Genomic DNA, 21,861 nt, shown 5'->3' with positions numbered 1-21,861 from the left:
GTCGCTAGTGTAACACAGTTTAGCAACAGTTGCCGATAGAGGCAACAAGTTGGTATCTGGTTTTAAGTGACAGTCAAAAACCTCCTGAATCCAGTTTGCTTATTCTGTGTAGTGCAGGCCGTCCAATGCCTTGTTGCTCTCAGAATGGATGGCAGCCGTTTCTAGTGCTGTCCTCATGCCAGCTCAGTGCTTGTTTGAGCACCTCAACCAGTTAATTCAGCTCACTGAGGCAGCAGAAAACTTGCCTAACCAAAAAAAAAAAAAGCTATTTTAGTAGCTGAACTGTGTTTCTTCAGAAAAAAATCAGACATGTCCCAGCTGTTTAGAGAAGGGATGGAGCAGTGAGGGGAGTAGGGCTCCTTCATCTTGCACCAAGTTTCCAGGGGATTGAATCAGCAGTCTCTTGAAATCTAATCCCAAAATATTTACTCCCAGCTGATTGTCTTGCTTGCTGTGGGAATATTGGTTTCTCTTCTCTGTCAATTAAAATATATATGTGTGTATATATATATATATGTTTTATTATTTTTCTCAACTTTCCACTTTCTCACTTGTTGTTAGACTTTTGTTATAAACAGGCTTAGTAAGCTTGGATTTTCTTATATGAGAGTCTGGGGTAAATCCTGGATATGGATCAAAGTAAAAAAAACTTGTAGCCCGTTATGAAAATGGAATGAAATAGCTCATTAGACTTAACCACATTTCTTTAGTGAGTAATATTCTGAGATTTCAACAGCTTTTAAACAAAGGTAATAACCATTAGAAAGTATAATAATCAAGATGGAACATACATGCTCTGGCTACATTTTATTAGTTTGAGAAATTCAAATCCATAGCTATGGTCATTTTAAAACTTCCTGTTTTTATCTAGTAGTAATGTGTAGGCATGACTCCATAATTCAAGAAAATACTTGAAACTTTAAAGCATCTTTTCTTATTTTTCTCTAACAGTTATGTATTCCAGGGTAGTAATCTAAACAAATACAAATCAAAGCCTAATAGTCTAAAACTTGAATGTTTTTTTTTTAAATCTGAATTTGCATTCTTCTAAAACTGATCTATATTTAGTAATCTGTGTGTATTTATGTTTTAGTGGTTAGGTTTCAGGGAGCAAAGGGCAAGGCATTCTCCTAATTTTAAAAAACAAACACACAAAATCTTTGTCTGTTTATCCCCAACAGGATATATGAATTTGTAATTCTTAATTTGAAATCAAAGCTTTAGGACCCCACACTGTCCACGACAGAAGTTGTCTTAAATAATTATATGGGAAATTCTAAAGTAACAGCTTGAACTGGTTGAGACAGACAAGTCACCTTTGTAAATCAGAAATACTTTCTGATTTTTTTTTTTTTCCCCTAACCCCAACTTGAATAAAATTCTATTTCTCCCCACCCCACCACCCCATTAACTCGCCTTCAGAGTAAAATTGGGGAAAAAAAATAGAGTGTGCAAATTTTCAAGACCTTAGTTTTTCTGATGGGATAAATTCATCTTTGTGGAGAAATTTAACTGCAATTAAAAGAAAAGTGAGTAGTGGTAGTGCAGTTAGAATACATTAAAACTTTGAGCAGGAATATCCAAAAAGTATAAGCTGTGTGACTTTCAATGTTAGGAGTTTAGTACTTATATAAAAGTTTAGCCCAGATTTGCTCATTGGATTTTTGTTCATCAGTTTGAATTTACAGGCATTACTACTTTGAATGCTATTTGACTATATGTATAGCTTTCATATTAAGTTATTGTGCCCATACTTGATGCAGGAGTATTCGCAAGTTTTTTATGGTACTGTTTATAGGGTCTGATTAAAAAGACAAAGGCAGAAATAAGATTTATATAAACATATTTCTGTTCTTTAAAACTTTGCATTTTAAATGGGGGGGGGGAGGAGATAAGATAATGGAGATGCTATTCAAAATGATAAATCCTTTTTCCTCTTAGGCCTCTGAGACATATATTATGCCTGTGTCTCAGGCTCTAATCTGACAAGCATTTTAGCTGGTATTTCTGCCTATAAAGACGGTAACTGCATGTTCCCTGACTAGTGATATTGGCTATTGAGCCTTATTGGTGCAAGCATTTGAGTTGTATGGTGAACTAGACTGGGGAAACTGATTAATGTAAGAAGTAACTTTTTCCTATGATTTCTTTTGTTATTATTTTTCTCACTGTTATGGTCAATCTCCAAGTCTGCTCATAAGTTGCATAGAAATGCTTGTGCTAGCATGTGACTGGGTGGGAAGCAGCATGTGGGATGAAGAGCGCGTAGGAGAGCATTGCTCTTGTGTGTATGACAGTGCCAGCTTAAATGTGTGGTCATGTTAAGCTATGATCTGGGAGACTCCAACAGGAGGATAAATATATATATACTTTTTCTTACTGGTGTGTGAAAAAGGAAGAAAAGTTATTAAATGCAAAGTGACTTTCTTATATTTTTGTCTGTATTGTGGAATATCATATCTGTGAATATTTTAGGAGACTTCAGCTATACAACTGGAAATATTTTTTGAGGGCTTCTGGGAGAGCTAAGGTGAACTACCACTCTGGTGAAATTAAGATATGGTAAACCTCTGCATATACTCTGTGTTTACTCCTACTCACAGAAGAGTAGTAAGGCCACTGAGGGACAGCTTGCACATAAGGGCTTAATGCACTTCTGCTTTTTGAATTAACTCCATTCTTTAGTTGATTAGTCTCATTTTTTTTTAAGCTTTGGTCTACGCAGCAAAGTCAAAGTTTTTCAAAACTACATACCTTTAAAATTTCACTATGAAAATTTTTATATTGGAAGGTCCTAGAGGTATAGACTTATTTTTTGTTTGTTTATTTGGTCAGTTTTAGGTTATCTTTAAAGGATGTTGCAGTAGCCTGTATATAGATATCTTTTACATAAATTGTAAGTACTAATAGATATAATATTATACTATTATAAGTGCTTATGAGAAAATGCTTCTACCTGTTGAAATGTCTTAAAAGTTTTTACATGTTAGAATTATATCTTACATTCAGTATCTGTCCAGTCTTTAAAATGGAGAAAGCTAAAGTTTACGTTTTTCCAAATGATAGTACATTTATTTTTGTCATGCAGAAAAAAGTGTTGCAATTCATCTGTTATCTAAAGGAAAGTTAAAGTTTTCCCAAAGCTGGCCTATATTTGTTCAAAGCTGGGAAAGCAGTTGTGAGGAACAAGTGGGAAGTCTTTCTAATCTCCATTGAAAGTTAGGCATGTAATCTGCTTAAATTGTTCTGAAAGTCATACCAGCCCATAATCTGAATCTTTAGGCATCTCCATGCTTCTCCTTATGCACAGTTAATTAAGTCATATTATTAACTATAGCTGATTAAATAGTTACTTAATGACGCTGAAAGCCAAATGTATTAAATATTTATTCAGCATAGTGTAAGGTTCTGTTTAATAGTACAACTTTATTTAAAAAAAAAAAAATTGCATTTAAGTTCTAAATTCTTCCTAAATACATGTTAGTATGCACAACGAGCAAGAAAAAAAATCTATTCTATGGTGAGGTAGCCCAGTTAATAACCTAAACAATGTAATATCTATATTATGCAAATATCTGTAATAGCTGCAGCAGTACCCTCCTGGTTTATCAGAGACCCATATTCAATATGAAACTGTTTTCTGTTGCAAACCAACTATGAATATCAAGATAATTGATATCAATAAAGAAATATTTTTTTAAAGAAAACTTCAAAAACAATGCATTTATAACTTTCCTGATATAAATATTGATTAAATTGGAGGATGTTAATGCCTTTGTTTTAATCAGACCTACTCTATTGCAGGGTTATGGTGGAGTAATTTAATTAATGCTATTCCCTTGCTTTTTAAACTAAATTCTTTGGTATCTTAAGATTTTTTTTTAATAAGTAATTTTTTTTTTTTTGAAGCAGGAATATCTCTACTTCTCCCAGATTTTGTTTGCATGAAGGTTTTTCTGTTTTACTTCTAGAAACCTGCTTCTTTTGTTCCTTCATACCTGGATTGAGCTTTCATTTTTCTTTGTCATTTAAATGCGAGCAGTGTTTCTTCTGATATTGCTTAAAAGCTTATATATTCATTATAGGTGCTGTGCCCTCTATCCTCCTCTGTGCTGCTTCATGGATCTCTTTAGAGAGTCTGAATTTCATTGTCCTCTGGAGAGCTACATATTCAATCATTCTGACCTACTAGAATTGGGCAGCAGCAGGACACTGTTAGGGTAAACGAAGGCAAGGAAGTACTCCTAATACAGTCCTTACTGCTAAGTGAAAATAATGTAGTATTTGCAATGTTGCCCAAGGGTCAGATAACAACAAGGTGTCAGGGAGTGCTTCCACAATGTGTGAGCCCTAGAAATGAGTCATAAAACACAGAACACTATTTTCTCAAATTAACCCCAATCCAAAGGATATATTGATAACTGCCTGCACAAAGTCATGTGTGAATCTGTAATTTCTTTTCCCAGTTTGAAAATGGTGGAGATGCATTCTGCTGCTTATCTGGTTCTTGCACTTTTTTTTTTTCCTGCTGGCTTTTCTTTTTCATCACTAGGATTTCTGCAGTGAAAGTAAGTGCTAACTTATCACTTCATTTTACAGGTCCTAATATATAAAGAATAGAAGGTTAGGACAACAGCAGAGCTTGGACTATCCCCCTTTTCTACTAACACAGCTGTCAGACCTCACAAAATTAGACTGGTGGTTTTTCTGAAAGTCCATGATGGGAGAAATTGCAAAAACTTTTCAAGAGATTTTGCTGTTGGTTGCCAGCTTTTGGCTACCTAATGCTGCTGAAATCAAGCAACCTGTGAAACTTCTGTTATTAAACCTCTGGCAAATAGATGATAGTAGGCATGATAAGAGGAGATTTGACAACTTTCATGCAAGTTACAACTGTTTGTGGTAAGAGCAGGACAGAACTTGATTTCCTTCACTTCCTCATTTCTGTTTTTTCAAAACTACTGTTATTTGGTAACCAGTGCTGTGGAGCTCGTAATTCCAGGTAATGTCAAAACTAGAATAATATGATTAAAAGAGAAGCTCTGCTGAAACTAGTGTCTTTATCTTCTGCTGTGAAAATACAGTTACGCTTTTCAACTGACTGGGTTAAAAGACTGTACTTCAGCATTGCGGAAGAGAGGAACCTGCTGCGTCTATTTTTCCCTGTGTAGTATGTGCCAATTATCCAAGCTAGCTCTGGAAATGAAAATATTATAGGAATATATTAATTCTTAGTTGTACTTGGCAGTAGGATTAATTGGCAGGTACAGTACTGTTTGAATTTGGCTATATTCCTTCCAGAACTCAAACTAATATCAGAAATCCTCAATTACACCATATGCAGGGATCATTTAACTCTCAAAACATTATTTCTCTGAGTAGCCGAAGATGCAAAACAATTGCTGAGAATATTGATTAAGTGGAATTATTTAGTAAAATCCCATTATCTTTCCTTCTAACCTGCCTCAATATTCATTAAAGGAGTGATGCACTATTCAGTAAAACACAATATCCTTAGTGTCTTGGACCATCCTGTCATTTGCATAGCTGGGTTATGTTTTTTCTCATATGCAGGAATAGCTTTCACTCCAGTTCTGAAAAGTGAACAGTAAAAATGTGCTTATACGCCCCATATTTGAAATGATGAATCTAGGTAGTAACAAAACACTAACAAAACACTAACAGTTTGATTTCAGTTTTTGCAACTTTTCTAATTAAACAAGGAGCAGCAACTTGGATACTTCTTTGTTCAGCCACACAGTACGAGTATACCACGTAATGTGCCAAGCTAGTTTGAAAAACTGGACTAATACGCTGCAGTGGACTGCACTGTGGAGTAAAAATGTTTCTTAACTGCAGTATAGACTTGCATTGGCCAAAAATACCTACTGATACATATTTCACCAAAGATCTCTCTCAAGGATACCTGTTATTAAATATAAAAACAAAACATTTTCACATTGCATTAATTCTGCTGCTGCGGAAGATTTACAGATGGTTGACTCAGGAATGGGGCATTTTTTTCTCATGGGGGAGGTTAGTGCTGAAAGTCTTATGGCTGCTTAGTTGTAAAGTTTTAGGAGGTTGGCGCTAAAATCATCATTGGAGTTTGAGGATCCTTGTTGAATGGGACACTTTATAGTTCTTCTAATGTGATGTTTCTGTTTGGCTTTGTGTTGTCTTTTGTAGTTGATTAGAATGTGAGTTTAAAGAGCAAAAAAAAAAAAAGTTTAAATAGGAGGAGAGAAGGGGAAGTCATTCCAACTGTATTTTGTGGATTTTGAATTTTTTTATTTTGTAAGTCAGTCATTGATGTAGAAGCACAAATATTGATTTAAGACAACCATTGGAGGCACCTATTAAAATATAGGTGTTTTTCTTCAATCCAAGTACGAATGTTTGAGCTTTCCTAAGTTCTACTAAATTTGCTAAATTAGTTAGTTCTACTGATTTTTTCCCCCCCCCCCCCCCCTTTTAATTCTGATCCTCTTAAGGTGACTGATCAGAACAAGTGACTAGCAGATCAGGAAAATCAGGGCACTTTAAAGAAATTGGATGAGGACTTCAGCATTCCCTTTCACTAGCTCTTACTCAAATCCTTTAAAATATCTGAAAATCAGTTTCAGGATCAAGTCAGTTATCTTGCAAAGTCAACAGCAGTTATAAAACCCCTGTGCTATGAAAATAATACAGAAAACTTACAGCTTTATAGTATTGAAATGTAATGTTAAAGGCTTCTGTCTTGCTTTGAATCCCTGGTAATGTGCAAATACTTTTTTTTTTTTAACATTATTGAAATGTGAAAATTGATGCATTAAAATAGCCAAAGATAGTTAAGTCACTGTAACATGCTGAAAATATTTGAGAGAGTGTAAGCTGGTGACTTTCAAAAAAGGATTTGGCAAAATAACTGAAGATATGGAAAGAAATATTTGTTGAGACTTCCTGTGCTTGCTTCCTCCTGAAGATTTATGACTGTACTCATCTTTCTACTTTTTAATATTTGCAGGAGAGGTATAGGGAGTAAATATCAGTTACTAGACTGTCTTTTTATACAAGTCTAATTTTTAGTTTTTACTTAATTGTAAAGAAAGTAAAGGCATACTTGAGTTTTACTCTAAATGTGCATCTCTATATGGAGGGAAATAACTATCTATAAAATGCTGTAACTTTTTTTGATGTTCATTTTATTTGACTAGGTATGCATGATATGTAGTCTAAGTAGCTGTTTCTAGGCTAAGGCCTAATGTTCTAGTAGGATGTACAAGCCTATGCCCTTAGAAAGATTGAGGTTATTTCTGGTTTGGTTCAAAGAGAAAACATTAATAACTGCTATAAGTACTACTGTTATTTTGATAGATAGATTCCAGTTGTTTTGAATTTTCTATGTAAAGCGCTTCATTGTGTACCAAATTTGTTAGTTCCATTAATGTTGCAGAATTTGCACTGCACTTCTCTGTTGATTGAGATTATTGTCGCAGAGGTGATTTTTTGCTAACCTGATTGACTCTCAGCAAGAAACAAGAATTGGCTCAACATAAAAGGCTAAGCTGTATGGTGGCATGCACAGTAAGTTGGCTAGCCAGCGAGATAGGTGCGCTAAGATACTAAGAGGTTTTCATTTTCTAATACCCTTTTTCATTTTGGAATGAATTGTTGTTGTTTTGTAAACAGGCATGTATATTCTTCTCTTGAAATTGTAGCATGGGAAATTCTGTTCTTCATATTTGTGTGTGATTTCTCCAAATGCTCTTTATATTCCACATAGCATTTTCATCCACACCTTTAGATACTCTTGCATAGTCTGAAAAAAAAAAAAAATGGGTGAGCATCTAGAAATCTTACTGACGATTCAGTTTTTTCTTCAGTAAAATGGAAGAAAAAATGACATCTGATTTTTCTCTCATTACGTATCTGGGGATTGGATTCCCTGGCATCTTATAAGCTTTAAATGTTTTTGAATTTGGGAACAATAACAGTATCTCTTTGTTAGGCTACATGTTTTTATGCACTTAATATTGACTCCATCCCAGCTTCACGTAAAAGAAAAATTCAGTAATGTGCCTAGAAGTTGTTGGCAAGGGAAGTGCGTGAGCAGACACATAGTGTAATTGGTGAGAAGCCTTGGTTTTTGTTTGTGTTGGGGAGGAGTTGTTGGGGGGGGGGTGTCTTTTTTCTTTGTTTGCTTTTGCCTCTTCTTAAGGAAAACTGATTTAAAAACTACAAAGCCTACAGTGTAATTAAGTAAATAATGATCTAATCAGTATATGGTACTTCCTTATTTTAAGTGTAGCATTAGGGTTTATTACAGTTTGATACAGTATTAATAATAGTTACATTCCTTTTGGAAAATGAAGCCTACTATTTGTACATTGTTTCTTAGGTGATAGATGAATTTGTATTATGACCAACTAGAGGAGACCTGAGTTCTCATCGACTGTTGGTGAAAATTCTAGAGGGTGACTTAAAATGCAAAAATCTGCAGTTGTTGCATTGTAAAATTAATGTCTTCAAAGCAGACCTCTTGTATTGTAGAACTCTGGTAGTAACTTTGTTCTGGCAGAGAGATAACAACGTTATCTAACGCCTGTGTTCTGGGGAGCTTAGCTTTTTGCTGTGTGAAACAGCTAACAAGGAGAAGCAATTGGATATATGTTTATGCAAATAAAGGGCTTGAAATCCCCACATGGGGATATATTGAGAGGGCAGCTGCTGCTGTTACTTATCGTAAGCAAGAATAATCAGTGCTTTGGAAGCCTGCTTGCCAAACAGCTTGCGCCTGGATTGAGGAGAAGAGAGAAATCCCTCCCTGAATGTCTGCCTGATTGCTGTTATGTCCAAAGACTTAGGTGCCTGAAAGGCTTGAATGTAACCTCTAAACGAAATCATTACAAGTGACTAATTTGGTTTGAAAGTAATGAACAAGATGATAACAGAACATCTCTGTGACTATTGATCACTTTTTGTGATACTGATGCAGTAAGTGTATTGGAATATGTACATTTAACTGATTTTCTTTTTCTGTGTGTTGTTTTGGGTAAGGATAAATTGTGCTCCATGACAAGCAGCAACATGACAAAAGTGAACTAAATATTGCGTGGAATGCAAATATAAACATTCTGTTTACTACTAAACCTATTAAATGTGTTTTAGAGTGCTCTTATAACTTGCACTTTTTTTATTTTGAGAGGTGTGTCCTGAGTGTGTGGGGTTTTTATTTGTTTATTTTGCTGAGTTTCATGGGGGAAGGATTCATTTCTAGAACGTTAAGGAGGTTTTGTTTTGGAATTAACCTGCGGCAGTAACGAGTTTGTAATGTGGTTTCTGACTAGTTTTATCATCTATAGCATAAAAACAAACAAGAACAACAACAAAATCAAAATCTAAGGCATAACGCTGGCATAATATTAAAGAGAAGGACAACTCCTGTTGTAAAACATTTTTTTTCTTTTTTTTTTCCCCCCCCTTCCCCTCCCTGCCCTCTTTCCTCTTGATATCAATTACCAGCTCTTATTAGAGACAGGACTAAGAAGGACCTTTTCTCCAAATCATAATAGTTTTTTACCTTGCGTCTTCTGGTCATAGAGAACTTTGATTCATGCTGTGATTCTTTTGTATTTGCATGAAGATAATTCACTTCATTATAGCGCTATTTTGAGCTTAAGAGACTAATTACATAGATCTCCTGGAAAGATTGGAACTTTGTTTGACAAATTGCTAACAATTTATGAATGATTATTTAATTAAATATTAACATGGCTATTGAATGGAGGGAATAATGGTTTAACTTCAAACTGTAGAGGTTGTAGAATAACCAGCAGTACTGATAATTTGTGTTTTAGCGTCCTGTTGCTTGTGGTATGTCAGTAGGCCTTTTACTTTTAAAATTTCAGTTATCCTTTTTCATGACGATAGTTTTTTTAGTTAAGAGTGTCAGTTAGATATCACATAAACATGATTATTTTTAAATATTGACTGAACCTGTAGTATTAAGAAATTAAAATCAAAACTCTTTCCAAGCGGGCTTGATATAGTTGGTTACTTGTTTTACACATTTACTAATTTAAAAAAAAAAAAAAGTTTCAAATAGCCAAGATAGCTGAAGATTTTGGCTGAGACTTGCAGAAATGACTAGTGGTCCTTGAATGTATCATTTCTTAGATGTCAAAAGAATAATCCTTATGGGATCTGATTTCCCCCCGCCCTTGGTTACTACTTTGTACTGTGATTATACGATGTGTTCGCAGTGTGTCCAGTTAGACACTCCAAATGACCACAAATTTATTTTCAAACTCTTATATTCTCTCTTTAGGTAAAGTGTCTGATACAGTATTGAGTTCTTAATACCAAATATTTTTAAAGGTTTCAATTAATATTGTTAAATTAGACTTCTAGAATGTCTTTTCTGTTGTTAGCAATGTCAGTGTCACTGAGGGGGGAAAAAAAGAAAAAAGGTTGGCTTACTTCCTCTCCTTCTCCCCAACTTTGCTTTCTTCTAACAAAGTCCTCAATCACTCTACAGTAAGATGGGATTATTTTATGCAGTAAAAAATCTTTTCAGATTTCAGTCCAATTTTGTAGTTAATAAATGCTGGAGGGGTTGGTTATGTTGTTTGCCGTGGTAAGGCTTAACTGTGTCCATTGTTTGGCAAGGATCATTGGCAAACTGCACATGCTTTGGCCTGCACGCAAGAAGGATTGGCTGTATACTGCAACAGGCTTTTGTCTAAGCGAGTGCACCAACACCATTCAGATGTTAATGTGATATAAGCTTGCTGTTTTGTACTAGACCTTGACCGCATCTCTGGAATGCGGCCTGTCTGGTTATAAGTTAGCTTTAACATTAAAAGGGTCTACTGTAATTCATGTCTGCCAATCAATTAAAGCTGTGATTGATTGATTTTGTTTTCAGAGCTCTGACATGCCAAAGGAAACTATTGGAATTGGTAGAGAATTGCATACTGTTTTGTTCTCCCGAGTCGTACCTACTCATTTGGTTACTTTTTGTTTGCCATCTGATTATGGAATAAAGTAAATTTGATATATGAAGAAATGTACCTTTCCACCCCGGTTAATGTTTGTTATGTAGTAGGGTAACTACATGCTCTATTTAAATTGTCCCTTTTATGCTTTTTTTTTTTTTTTGTAAAGTGGGGTATATTTCTTTGTATTTGCAGCAGATGTGACAATTTTCTGTTGTTAGACTATCTTCTGGTTCAAGAGAATGTATTTTCTGGTTCTTGTTTTAGAGATGGTGAATAAATGAATAGCCTAGGCACGACAGGAACATGTTATGTTAAATTTAAATGCTGTTCCCTTCATGTAACTAATGATTTGCTGGATATTAGGCAGAAAAAGTATTCTGGATAAAAGGGTGCATGCATGATGCAAATATGGATTTAAAAACCAGTCCTGGTGATGAAATGTCTGGGTCTAATTTGGTGCATGAACACGGTACTCACTGGATTTTGTATGCTGCGCTCCCTACGTGTTCTTGTAAAAATGAAGTAGTATTGTGTTTATTTTGCTAGAAAGGCTTAAAGAATGTGTTTTGAGCTAATGTGTTGAATCTTAAGTTTCTTTAAGATTTCATCATTGTTTTAGGTGAAGCATGTATGGAGGGAGCACAGGAGAAGAAAAGGGTAAAGCTAACAGGACTCAGCTAGCAATTACTTTAACAGATAAAACAGAAAATATGCAAATATCTTCTGGGCACTTAAGGCTGATCTTTCAGACATTCACTGTCTGTATCCCTAGCCAAAAAAGGACATATGATAATTAGATTTTCAAGGACCATGTGCTGTTGCTACAGAGCTAAATATTAAAATGCACGAAAGCAGACTACCACATGGCACAATTGGTTTTTATGGCTGTTCATGTTAAAATGCTCTCTTTTTATATTGCCTTTTAGGTTACCTAGGGTGAAACAAAATTACAGGATTGGAAACTCTGGAAAAGCTCAGCATCAGCATTTGAGGTAAAAATGAACATACTGAAGTAATCTTGAGAGTGTCTTTCTCATTAACTGTATGGAACTGATTGGAGTAGAAATTCTCATCAAGATTCATTTTGCATTTAACTTTTCAGTATTGATTTAAAAAAAATTGACTTCAGAATCTCTCTCTTTAGGTCTGGGAAAGCTCGTATTTAGGTGAATATACTATATATGTTTTGTTCTTTAGACTTTTGAGAAGATATTGTAAATTTGCTTACATACTACTTTTTATGTTTCAAGACTTGTAGAGTTGCTAATACGTTTGTATGAAATCCTGTGAGTGTCGTGAATGACTGTCTTTCCTAATTTTACTAGTGTAGCTAAATGTGTATTTTTATGCAAATCACCATCTCAGCTGCACAATATTTTTACTTTTAAGGTTTGTATCAATGTACTTAAATGTTTTCATGAATTGACTCTATTGTGTCTTCAAATTCAAAATATTTTAAAGAAACAAGTTCAAATTTTTTAAAATTTGTTTAAATCTTAAGTTGAATGAATGTGAATATGAATGAAAGAAGATACTTGTGTGCATGGAAAAACAGTGCCATTATATAGAACACAGTAAATCTATATAGACAATAGAACTATTGTTCAGGTTTTAGGGAAGTATCTTTTCCTTGTGTATTTAAACTACCAAATGTCAGCTCTTTAAATAATTCTTACTACTTAACTAAAATAATTCTTGTTCAGGATAGACCTGAAGAGTTCACTTTCCAAAATGAGACTGAAGCTACACTTTTAGACAGCTGAAATGTTTGTAAGCAACTGAATTTCCACAAATAACCCTGAAATTGACGTTCATTTTTTACCCATTCATATTGTTGGTGTTGATGTGTGGATTTTTGTTTTTATTTTCTTTTTAAGAGCCGAAGCTTGCAAATTATGTGATTAATCTACAAGCTGATATCATGATGTCAAAATGCAATTCGGGGAGCATAAACACAGAAGTTGCAGAAATTAAAACGGTAAGTCCCTGTTTTGTAGTAGAGCAGAAATACACAAAAAAGTATTTACCACTTTAGTCTCCTATTTTATATTTAAAATCCCTTTAGGTCTACATTTGGGAGCCTGAGGTAAAGTAGCTTGTGTGTGAGGTTTGAGATATCTACCCTCAATTTAGTTGGAAAGAATAATGAAAATAGCTGCTTTGTTTTATCCCTAGATGACCAGATAAAGCAATTGCAGAAATGATAAAAGTGATAAAGGTTGTTAGTCATGAAATGCATGCCTTGGTATTTCTAGGAAACTGGATATGATTAGAAATGCATTTTTTAGTTTAAATTGAAAGGTTGTCTTGTGCTTAAACACTTTTTATATTTTTGATTCAAAGGTAATTTTGTTAGTTAAATTATATCAGAAAAGAAATTTGTTTTTAAGGAGAAAAATATGGAAAGAGAGGAGATATGAAGGTTTGGAATTAGAATTGAACTGATGTGGTGTTCCAGATGTGGTGTTCCAGATATAGAATGAGATATAGACAAATAGCACAAGTATGGGAGAATATATGATTGTAGCTAAGAGGTTGGAGGAGGAGGGTTCTTTAAGGTATTACTTTTAATAGTGCCCTTCAGTTTGAGTTATGCATCAAAAAAACCAGAAAAGCCTATCCTGTGTAGAAGCTGTGTAGAAGAAAAATTGATATCTATTTTGATGTTATAGTGAAGCATGTATTTAGTCTCACTGCACTTCAAGTGGCTGTTGCCTTGGATCTTTGATGCTATACATATCAGACTTTATTCTCCGGGTCAAGGAGGTAATAGAGGAGGAATCTGCATAGCACTGGTTCTGCATCCCTGATTAATCAATTATGTTCTTAGGCTTGTTATGTAGGCCCTTATACACAAGCTTTTCAAAAATGAAATGTGGTTTGTCCCGAGATCTGGCTGTATGTCGCTGTTTACTAAAGTAGAAATATTCCCTTCCTAAGCTTACTTTGCTTTATGTACTGGGACCAGTATATAGATGTGTTAGAAAACTAATGCATTTGTTTTCTCATTTTATTTCTGTACTGGCAAATGCCCTAGGGCATGCTGTATTATACTAATGTATATTGTTATAGCTGTCTTACCTTAGGGACTGGTATAGCATTAACAGCATGATTTTGTTGGCGTGAGCTGTCTCTCACCAGCTCTATCTGTTGATAGAGCTAGATTAGTTACTACAGAAAGTGTTTATTAGACTTTCGCCTCGAATCCAGGTCTCTGCGTACTAGTGACTGAACACCAGGTGTAAGACTTAAGGGGTTGCTCATTTTGTGAGTCTGTCATGTTGCACCCTACTTCTCTCTTATTTTCAGAAGCTTAGGAGGAGCGTGCCAGGAATTTCAGCTGTTAGCTATATTACGGTCATAGGAGTCTTTCAGAAACAGATGATTCAAATGTAGAACTTCAATGTAATCTTCGTTTTCATAAGTTCTTTAATAAAACTTCTGCAAACAACAAAACGTAGGCTTCGACACATTTGGTGTGCTACTAGAGGCCAGTGTTCCGATTGTGCTGTTAGACTGTTTCTGTATAGTAAAATTGCAACAAAAAGAATTATTTTAGTTCAAGATAAGCATTCACAACAAAGATTGGTATTTGCACCGTATTGTTAGTGAAGAATGCTTTGAAGACCCTGCTTCTTGGAGGAGTTCTTACGTTTGAGCATTATAAGTGTGTCTGCATTCTGTTTGCACCTCTTGAGAGGAAGCAGATCTGAATTTGAATTTTATTTATTGAATATTGTAAAACCAAATATTAAAACTACTGGTAAGCAATGCATCTGGTGAATGACTTTAGAGGATAAAGGATAAGAAGTGTTTCATGTAGCTGTATTGTAGATGTTAAAGATAAACGATACAAAAGATTTCTGACTGGTCCTCTTGAGTATGATTCTTTGACAGGATTTCCTTACTTCGGACCTTCTAGTTTTAATTAAAAAAAAAAAAAAAAAAAAAAAACCTGTTACAAACTGCGAATTTTGAATTGGGAGCAAAAATCTCAACACTTAATTTCTAAAATATCGTAGAGATTATCTACTAAAGGAAGGGGATAAAATGACTTTATTTCCATAAAAATGATTTTTTTTTCCACTTGTTTCTGAGCTGTTTGCCCCCTCCCCTCCTTTTTTTTTTTTTTTTAAGTTACAGGAGTAATATTTACAAAACACTTTTTTCTTCTTTTTTTTCCCCTCCCTCTTTGCCTCTAAAGTTCTTTTTTTTCCTCTGACACTAAGGTTGTTTAGGGAGGATAAACTAAAAATGTCTAGGCAAAGATAAACCCTGCAGCATCAGGAATAAGTTCTGCATTCTTAGGATAACGTCAGGTAGAAATTTACAGATTGATGTTGGTGACTTTTGTAATGTATGATAGCGTTATATTTGTGCTGTTGTTGATTGGAGGTAGTTGCGGTTTTGTTTTAACTTGGCATAACTATAACACATTATGCACATAAACTGTGCTAAAAACTTGAAAGATGCTTTTTTGGGGGGCTCTAGTTCCTTCTCCATTTAGTTTAGAGCATCATCCCATAAATGTTTTAAACAGTTCTTGGAGCAGGACTAGATCCAGATGTTCTTTTCCAGGTGAGTGCCCTGCTTGGCTGGCTTTTATTCCTTAATGCATTCCTTAATGTGTTCCTTATTTTGTGCAGTGAGGGACAGCTTCAGCTTTGGTATGGTCCTGTGACAGAAAAACTTACACCACGTTTTCAGAATTACTGTAAACTAGAAGAAGCTGCTATTGAATGTTGCTGACTGGTTGTTCCCACCCTTATGCCCTTTTGAAATATTTCTTTAAATGGTAAAACAAGGGTTTAGTTTCAAGCTAAGTTTGCAGTTCACTGTCCACATAAATGTGTGCATTAAAGTAAGAACATAAAGTTATGCTCTTTACTCTTAAACTCTCAAGGTTTGTAGGCATAAAATTGAACTTTCAGTATTAGTAGGGTAAGGTTGGGCATGGTGCTGCTTTGTTCAGCTTCAGTGGTCTAGTCTAATAGCTTTCATGATAGTTTCCTATGTTTGATAAATAAAAAACCCTTTCTCGCTCTAAATTTAGCATCAGCAGGTCTGTCTGCCAGTTTCTAAAATAATGCAGCGCGTAAAGATGGCTCAACTTAGCAGATATCTTTGTCACTGACAGTGACTTAGCAAGGCTACTTTGTCTGGCCTTTTTCTGTTTCCCTTTTAGTTAGTTTCAGGGTTCAGTTGATTTTCTACCCACAGATTCTGAATACAAGTCCTTACATCACAACTGTTTTAAATTTAAAACCTGTTCTTCAGATAGATGGGTTTTTTCTTTTTATTTCTAGATGGTCTTGTACTACTTTTCTTTTATTGAAAGAACCTGATATTTTTCCTTGCTATTGAAATAGAGACTTAAATGATGCAATTACTTTGTTATTCTGTCTTGCTTCTTCTGTAATAACGTTGACATTGGTCTTGTCAGATCTTATATGCCTCCAGTGCAAATAAAGGCCAGGACTAGGAAACTTCAGTACAGCAGGAGGTAGCATTGATGGTTTAGGGAGGTGGACTTCTTTCTTTTTACCGGATCCACTGTACAGTTATGACTATACCTATGCTATTTAGCATTTGTAACTACATAAAGTAGTATCATATTGATCTATTTTATCTATTTAGATTCTCTGAAAGACTCGGGCCCAAACAGTGGCTTAGGTTACATTTAAAAAAAAGTAAAAGAGAAGCACTTATAAGATTTGGAAGCGTTTGGAGAGTCATTCAAAAGCAACTGAAAAAATCAGATGGGGGGGGAAAAAGCAGTTGAGAGCGTTCTTTAGTACATCCTGTGAAAACGTACCCAAGTACCTCGAATATTCAGATATTCATTTCTTTTTTTCTCCTCCCTTCCTGCCCCCCCAAATACATATTTTCTTTCAGGAATCATCTCTTCTAAACTGGATAATATCTATGAAGTTAAAATTAAAATTTCCTGTTGGATTTCAGCAATATTAACATAGTTCTTTTACTAAAGAAGTAAAAGGGAGAGTTTTCTTCCTTTCTCCCCTGAAAAAGGGAGAATTGGTTATACCCGGATCATTCTTGACAGATATCAAACATTCTTGAAAGCCTCTGGTGAAGAAGACTTCATAGCCTTAGTAGGAAATGTTTTCCTGTGGATAATTGTCTTCAAGTTGGGAACGGTTCTATTTTTTTTTATTATTTTCTTCCTTCTCATATAATTCAAATCTTTCTGGCTGTAATTCAAGCCCAGACTGTTCATTTACTGGAATTCATTTACCCATGCTGGACTTGGAGCTCAAACGCTCACTTTTTGCAAGTATTAATATGTTTTGTTAATATGGTTTCAGCTCCCTTGTCTTTTCTTCTCTAGAATAAACTGCTCGTTTGATTTTTATCCCCCCCTCCCCCCCCCCCATTAAAAGTAACTTTTTCTGGCGCTGTGGTTGTTTTAGTGACATTCCTGGTGACTGTATTGAACTATCCTGGTCCTTTTTTGTTTGCTTTTTGTTTGTTTCTTTGTTTATTTTTATTCCCATCCTTACCTCACTACTCCACCTGAAATGTGATCAAAAGCGGAGCAGAAAGATGATGCTTTGTGTAAAGAAGTTTCATATGTAAGAGATTTGTGGCATCAGATCTTGTTGAAAAACTCATCTTTAATATCACTGGAGATAGGAGCACCTGGTCAAATTCTAAGTCTGGGGAAAAGAGATGGGGCACCTGCCTGCAGGAAGCATGCCTGGGTTTAAGGAAGTCAGCAGCTAGGTTGTGAGTTAGCTTCTTTCTTTAGGTTCCCTTGGCTGTCCACCTGGGAGTTGCATATTTGACCAAGACTTGGCCGTGATTAGCTGGATTAAAACCAGGGGAGGATGGTAGTAGGGAAGAGATCCCCCCCCCACCCCTGCTTTGGAGGAGAATCCTCTCAATTAACCTAATAGTGGAGAATGGGTCACTAGTCACCCTAACTTCTAGTTTCCAGGTATGTACAAAATGTTAACTTCCAATTTCCAGAAAAATATTCTATCTAATAAACATGACTAGCAACCTCTTCTCCACTAGTTCTTATAAATAATTGCTGGTGCTTCAGCCACTTCATTAAACAGATGACTGTTTGAAAATATTGAGATTCTGTATAGTTCCTTTTCCTCAAACTAGGATAAGGTCCTCCTTCCTTTGTTGCTTGTGTATATAAGGGAAGCTTTAACAGGCCTTAGGGACTTTTTTTCTTGGGAGTGAAAATGGAAAATGAGGCTTATTTATACCTGTGCTGTTTTAAATCAATTTTTTCCTTCCTAAAGTAAAGCTTATATATATATATATATATATATATATATATATATATATATATATATATAAAATATAAATTTTTTAATATTCAAAGTATTTTTAAATGTGATTCTATCAGACTATAAGTAGAACTTTATTCTGAAACATACATGAGTAAATTCAAAAACGGAGAATGAACTTTACCCTGTAAAATGCAGTTCCTTTTGAATTTCTTTGGCACTTTGATATGCTGTCATCTGTTTTATGTGGAAAAGTGCCTGCAAAGTTAAAATAAAAAAAATACATATTATACAGAAAATAAGACAAGATTTAGCACTTGCAGAAGCAAAATCAAGAAAAAAAGCTTATTATATGAAAAGTACATAACTTTTACTTGATGTTTATTGTAACTGTATCTAATACTATTTCTTTCTCTTCTCATAGTAAGCTGTGCTGGAACAAAAATGCAATGAAAGAAACACTGGATGAATGAATGAAAAGCCCTGCTTTGCAATCCCTCAGCATGGCAGGACTGCAGCTCATGACCCCTGCTTCCTCCCCAATGGGTCCATTTTTTGGACTACCATGGCAACAAGAAGCAATTCATGATAACATTTACACGCCAAGAAAATATCAGGTACTAGTGATAATACTAATATACTAATGTTTAAAAAAATTAAATACATAAACTTAATAGAAATTTGTCTTCAGAAGATGGTTTTTAATGCTTAGGTGTAACTTGTATTAAATACTTTCCAGTGTAGTCTTCATACTTTAATGTTTAGGTGTTTAGCAGTGTTGACTTATCCCTGACCAACAGGGAACACAGCATGCTTCAAACAAAATTATATTCGTTTCTCAAAGAAACAAATCGTCTATGAGGGGAGGGCCTAGGGAGCAATGAGTTGTATTCATTTCTGTGAACACATGCTGTCGAACAGTGTGTTTATATTTGAGGAGTTGTATTTATTTTCAAATGCATCTTATGCAGTGTTTGACTAACTAGTGCTTTAGACTGGTTTAAGTTTTTCATCTCACTTTGCATTAGTGTGAATCACAAAGATTTCCATATCGAAGCTGTGCGGATGTTAACCCAGTATAAATTTTTGCCCTTTCCTAGTGCATACTGAACACTAGGCTACTGTGAATTAATTTCGACAAAAGAACGTTCAGTTGGCTCACAGGTTTAGAAGCAGGATGTGGGATGGCTACTCTTGTCCCATAACTGCTAGCTCGCAGCTGCTTCCAAGCAGCAATTTCAGCTGTGGAGTTCCTGTTGCAGTTCTGGCCCCTTGCTAGTGAGCACAGCATAGGTAGGAGCACTGGGCTAGGTCATGCACAATTTTGCAGCAACAGCACCCTTCTTAATGTAGGGAGAGGAAAGAACTGGAACAACCAGAGAAGTGCAGGTTGTACGCAGTCTAGGCAAGTCTCTATCACAACTCCACCTGTTGGGAGTTAATTTTGTCTTTTCTTCCCTTAGCTTGGCTGAGTTATACTTTATTAATATCCACCATTTCCTCTTCTCAGTGTGCTCTATTGAACTGAATGGAGTTTAGGTTATTGCTCTCTGCAAAATGTTCTTGGGGACAAATGTAGTAAGCATTACTCCGTGTTTCTAGATTGTATGCATACAGTCATAATCTGTCCTTCTCCCTCTGTCTTATACAGACTAAGTCTTCTTTTTAGTTCACGTTTTGGTCAAGGCAGCTTAGCATTGTCAGAAACCCTGGCAGGCTTATCTGATTTTTTTTTTTTTTTTGTCTTGTTAAGAAAGGCTGTTTCTAAGTTCTAAAATTTCAGTTCTTTGTGTCCTGTAGAGGTGCCTGAAAGCTGGTGTTTGGTAAGTACCGTCGAAAATGTCAGATCACCTTGACCTAATACACTACTTATGTTGCTGAAATGATGTGTACAGTTAGATTTTAGAACTCTAGATACTGTTTCTTCGGACAACTTATGTAGCAATATTATCTGTTAACTTTCTCACTCTTATCTTTTTATTTAAAATAGCAGGAAATTCTGATACTAAGGGAATTTAATTTTACAAGCCCAACCATATGCTGTGTATTAATATTTTTGAATGACTGATAATACATTGTTATAAAAGAGCGATGTTCATTCTATGGCACTAGAAAGATCTCTACAGGTACTACTGACTTGCTTAGAGTTTATGTACTCTGTGTGTGGTTCTTTTCTTTTTTCTATTTTTTTTTCTTTCTTTTTTGTCAGCTGTTCTACTATACTGCTGCAAGTAATGATATTGTTATTCTTAAACCTAGGTTGAACTGCTTGAAGCAGCTTTGGATCATAATACAATAGTCTGTTTAAACACTGGCTCAGGGAAGACTTTTATTGCAGTACTACTCACTAAAGAACTGTCCTATCAGATCAGGGGAGATTTCAACAAAAATGGAAAAAGAACAGTGTTCTTGGTCAACTCGGGTAAGAGCAAAAACCTAACTAACAAGTTCCCAAACATTTTAATACACCTTAATAGAATGCTCTTTAATAGAAGTTGTGTAAAAGTAATATTGGATGAAACTTCTTTTAAAGTACACAAATGGCAAGCATGAGAAGCTGATTATAGGAAGTGATAGCTTTTGTCTGTTGACTTATACTGCATTTAATTCAACCTATTTGTCCCTGATCCCTTTCGTTTCCTGATTTTTAAATTAAGGCATTGAATTTGAAGTGCAATTTAATCATCAGTCTGTCTCCTTACTGTAGTTGTACAAATATGGAGTTATTTTTTACCCTTCACTTAACACTAGCATAACATAAAGATCGTATTATGAAACAGTGTGCTAAGTAATATGACATGCATCTTCAAAATTATGTAAAGACCTTTTGGCATTTTTTGTGACTGAGGACATGTTTTTCCTCTCTTATTTTATTTGTTTTCTTTTACTTTAGCAAATCAAGTTGCTCAACAAGTGTCAGCTGTCAGGACACATTCAGATCTTAAAGTGGGAGAGTATTCAAGTTTAGAGATAACTGAATCATGGACAAAAGAGCAATGGAGTCAGGAATTCTCTAAGCATCAGGTAATGTTTTAAGTATAAACTGTAAATCAAAATAATGAACTAAGTTAGGCTTGATCAGAAGTGATAGTATCTTTAAAATTATACCTAAACTTTTCTTCTAAGAGAATTTCAGCCTATCCATGATACTTGCATATGAATTTTTGAGGTAAAACATTTAAAGGGGGTATTCAGGTTGTATTGAAAATCTGGCCTTTAATCTTTTGTTTGCAGTCTCCCTGCCTTATGATTCATGGTGATTGCAGAAGAAACTTTGAGTGCGCGCAATGTACTTCAAATCCCATTGCATGGTGTTTAATATTGGGCAATAAATAGAATACTGAATGCTCAACAAAAGATGGTGAAGTTGAATGCTCCCTGGGGAAGCAGTGCATTATCTTGTTGACATATTTTTTATTTCTGCCTTTTTGGAAACGCTATTTCTGTATAGTTTTCTTATATGGAAAATAATTAACTTTTGAGAGCAGTTTTTTCTTGGTGATTTTTGACCTTTCTCTTGTAAAATATCTACCTAAGTATCTTACATCTTGAAATTTGTGGGGGTTATTTACTACTTTTGTGTGTGTGTGCACGCACGCACGCAGTGTTTA

At 35.0% G+C, this 21,861-nt stretch overlaps 1 protein-coding gene across 7 annotated transcripts in view; it reads left to right on the top strand.

Moving 5' to 3' along the window:
- Nucleotides 1–21,861, top strand: part of DICER1 (dicer 1, ribonuclease III) — a 67,767-nt gene that overhangs the window by 7,659 nt on the left and 38,247 nt on the right. For all 7 annotated transcript variants that reach the window (XM_068946955.1, XM_068946954.1, XM_068946956.1 and 4 more), the window contains exons 2-6: nt 11,912–11,977; nt 12,863–12,963; nt 18,675–18,867; nt 20,510–20,672; nt 21,144–21,274. In XM_068946955.1, coding sequence (XP_068803056.1) covers nt 18,724–18,867; nt 20,510–20,672; nt 21,144–21,274 — 438 coding nt within the window. In that variant the 5' untranslated portion in view covers nt 11,912–11,977; nt 12,863–12,963; nt 18,675–18,723. The remainder of the gene's footprint in view (nt 1–11,911; nt 11,978–12,862; nt 12,964–18,674; nt 18,868–20,509; nt 20,673–21,143; nt 21,275–21,861) is intronic.

This window comes from Struthio camelus, chromosome 5 (genome assembly GCF_040807025.1).
Source record: "Struthio camelus isolate bStrCam1 chromosome 5, bStrCam1.hap1, whole genome shotgun sequence".
Taxonomy (NCBI): domain Eukaryota; kingdom Metazoa; phylum Chordata; class Aves; order Struthioniformes; family Struthionidae; genus Struthio; species Struthio camelus.
The sequence above is the reverse complement of the archived record's forward strand: the minus strand, read 5'-3'. Positions and strand labels throughout refer to the sequence as shown.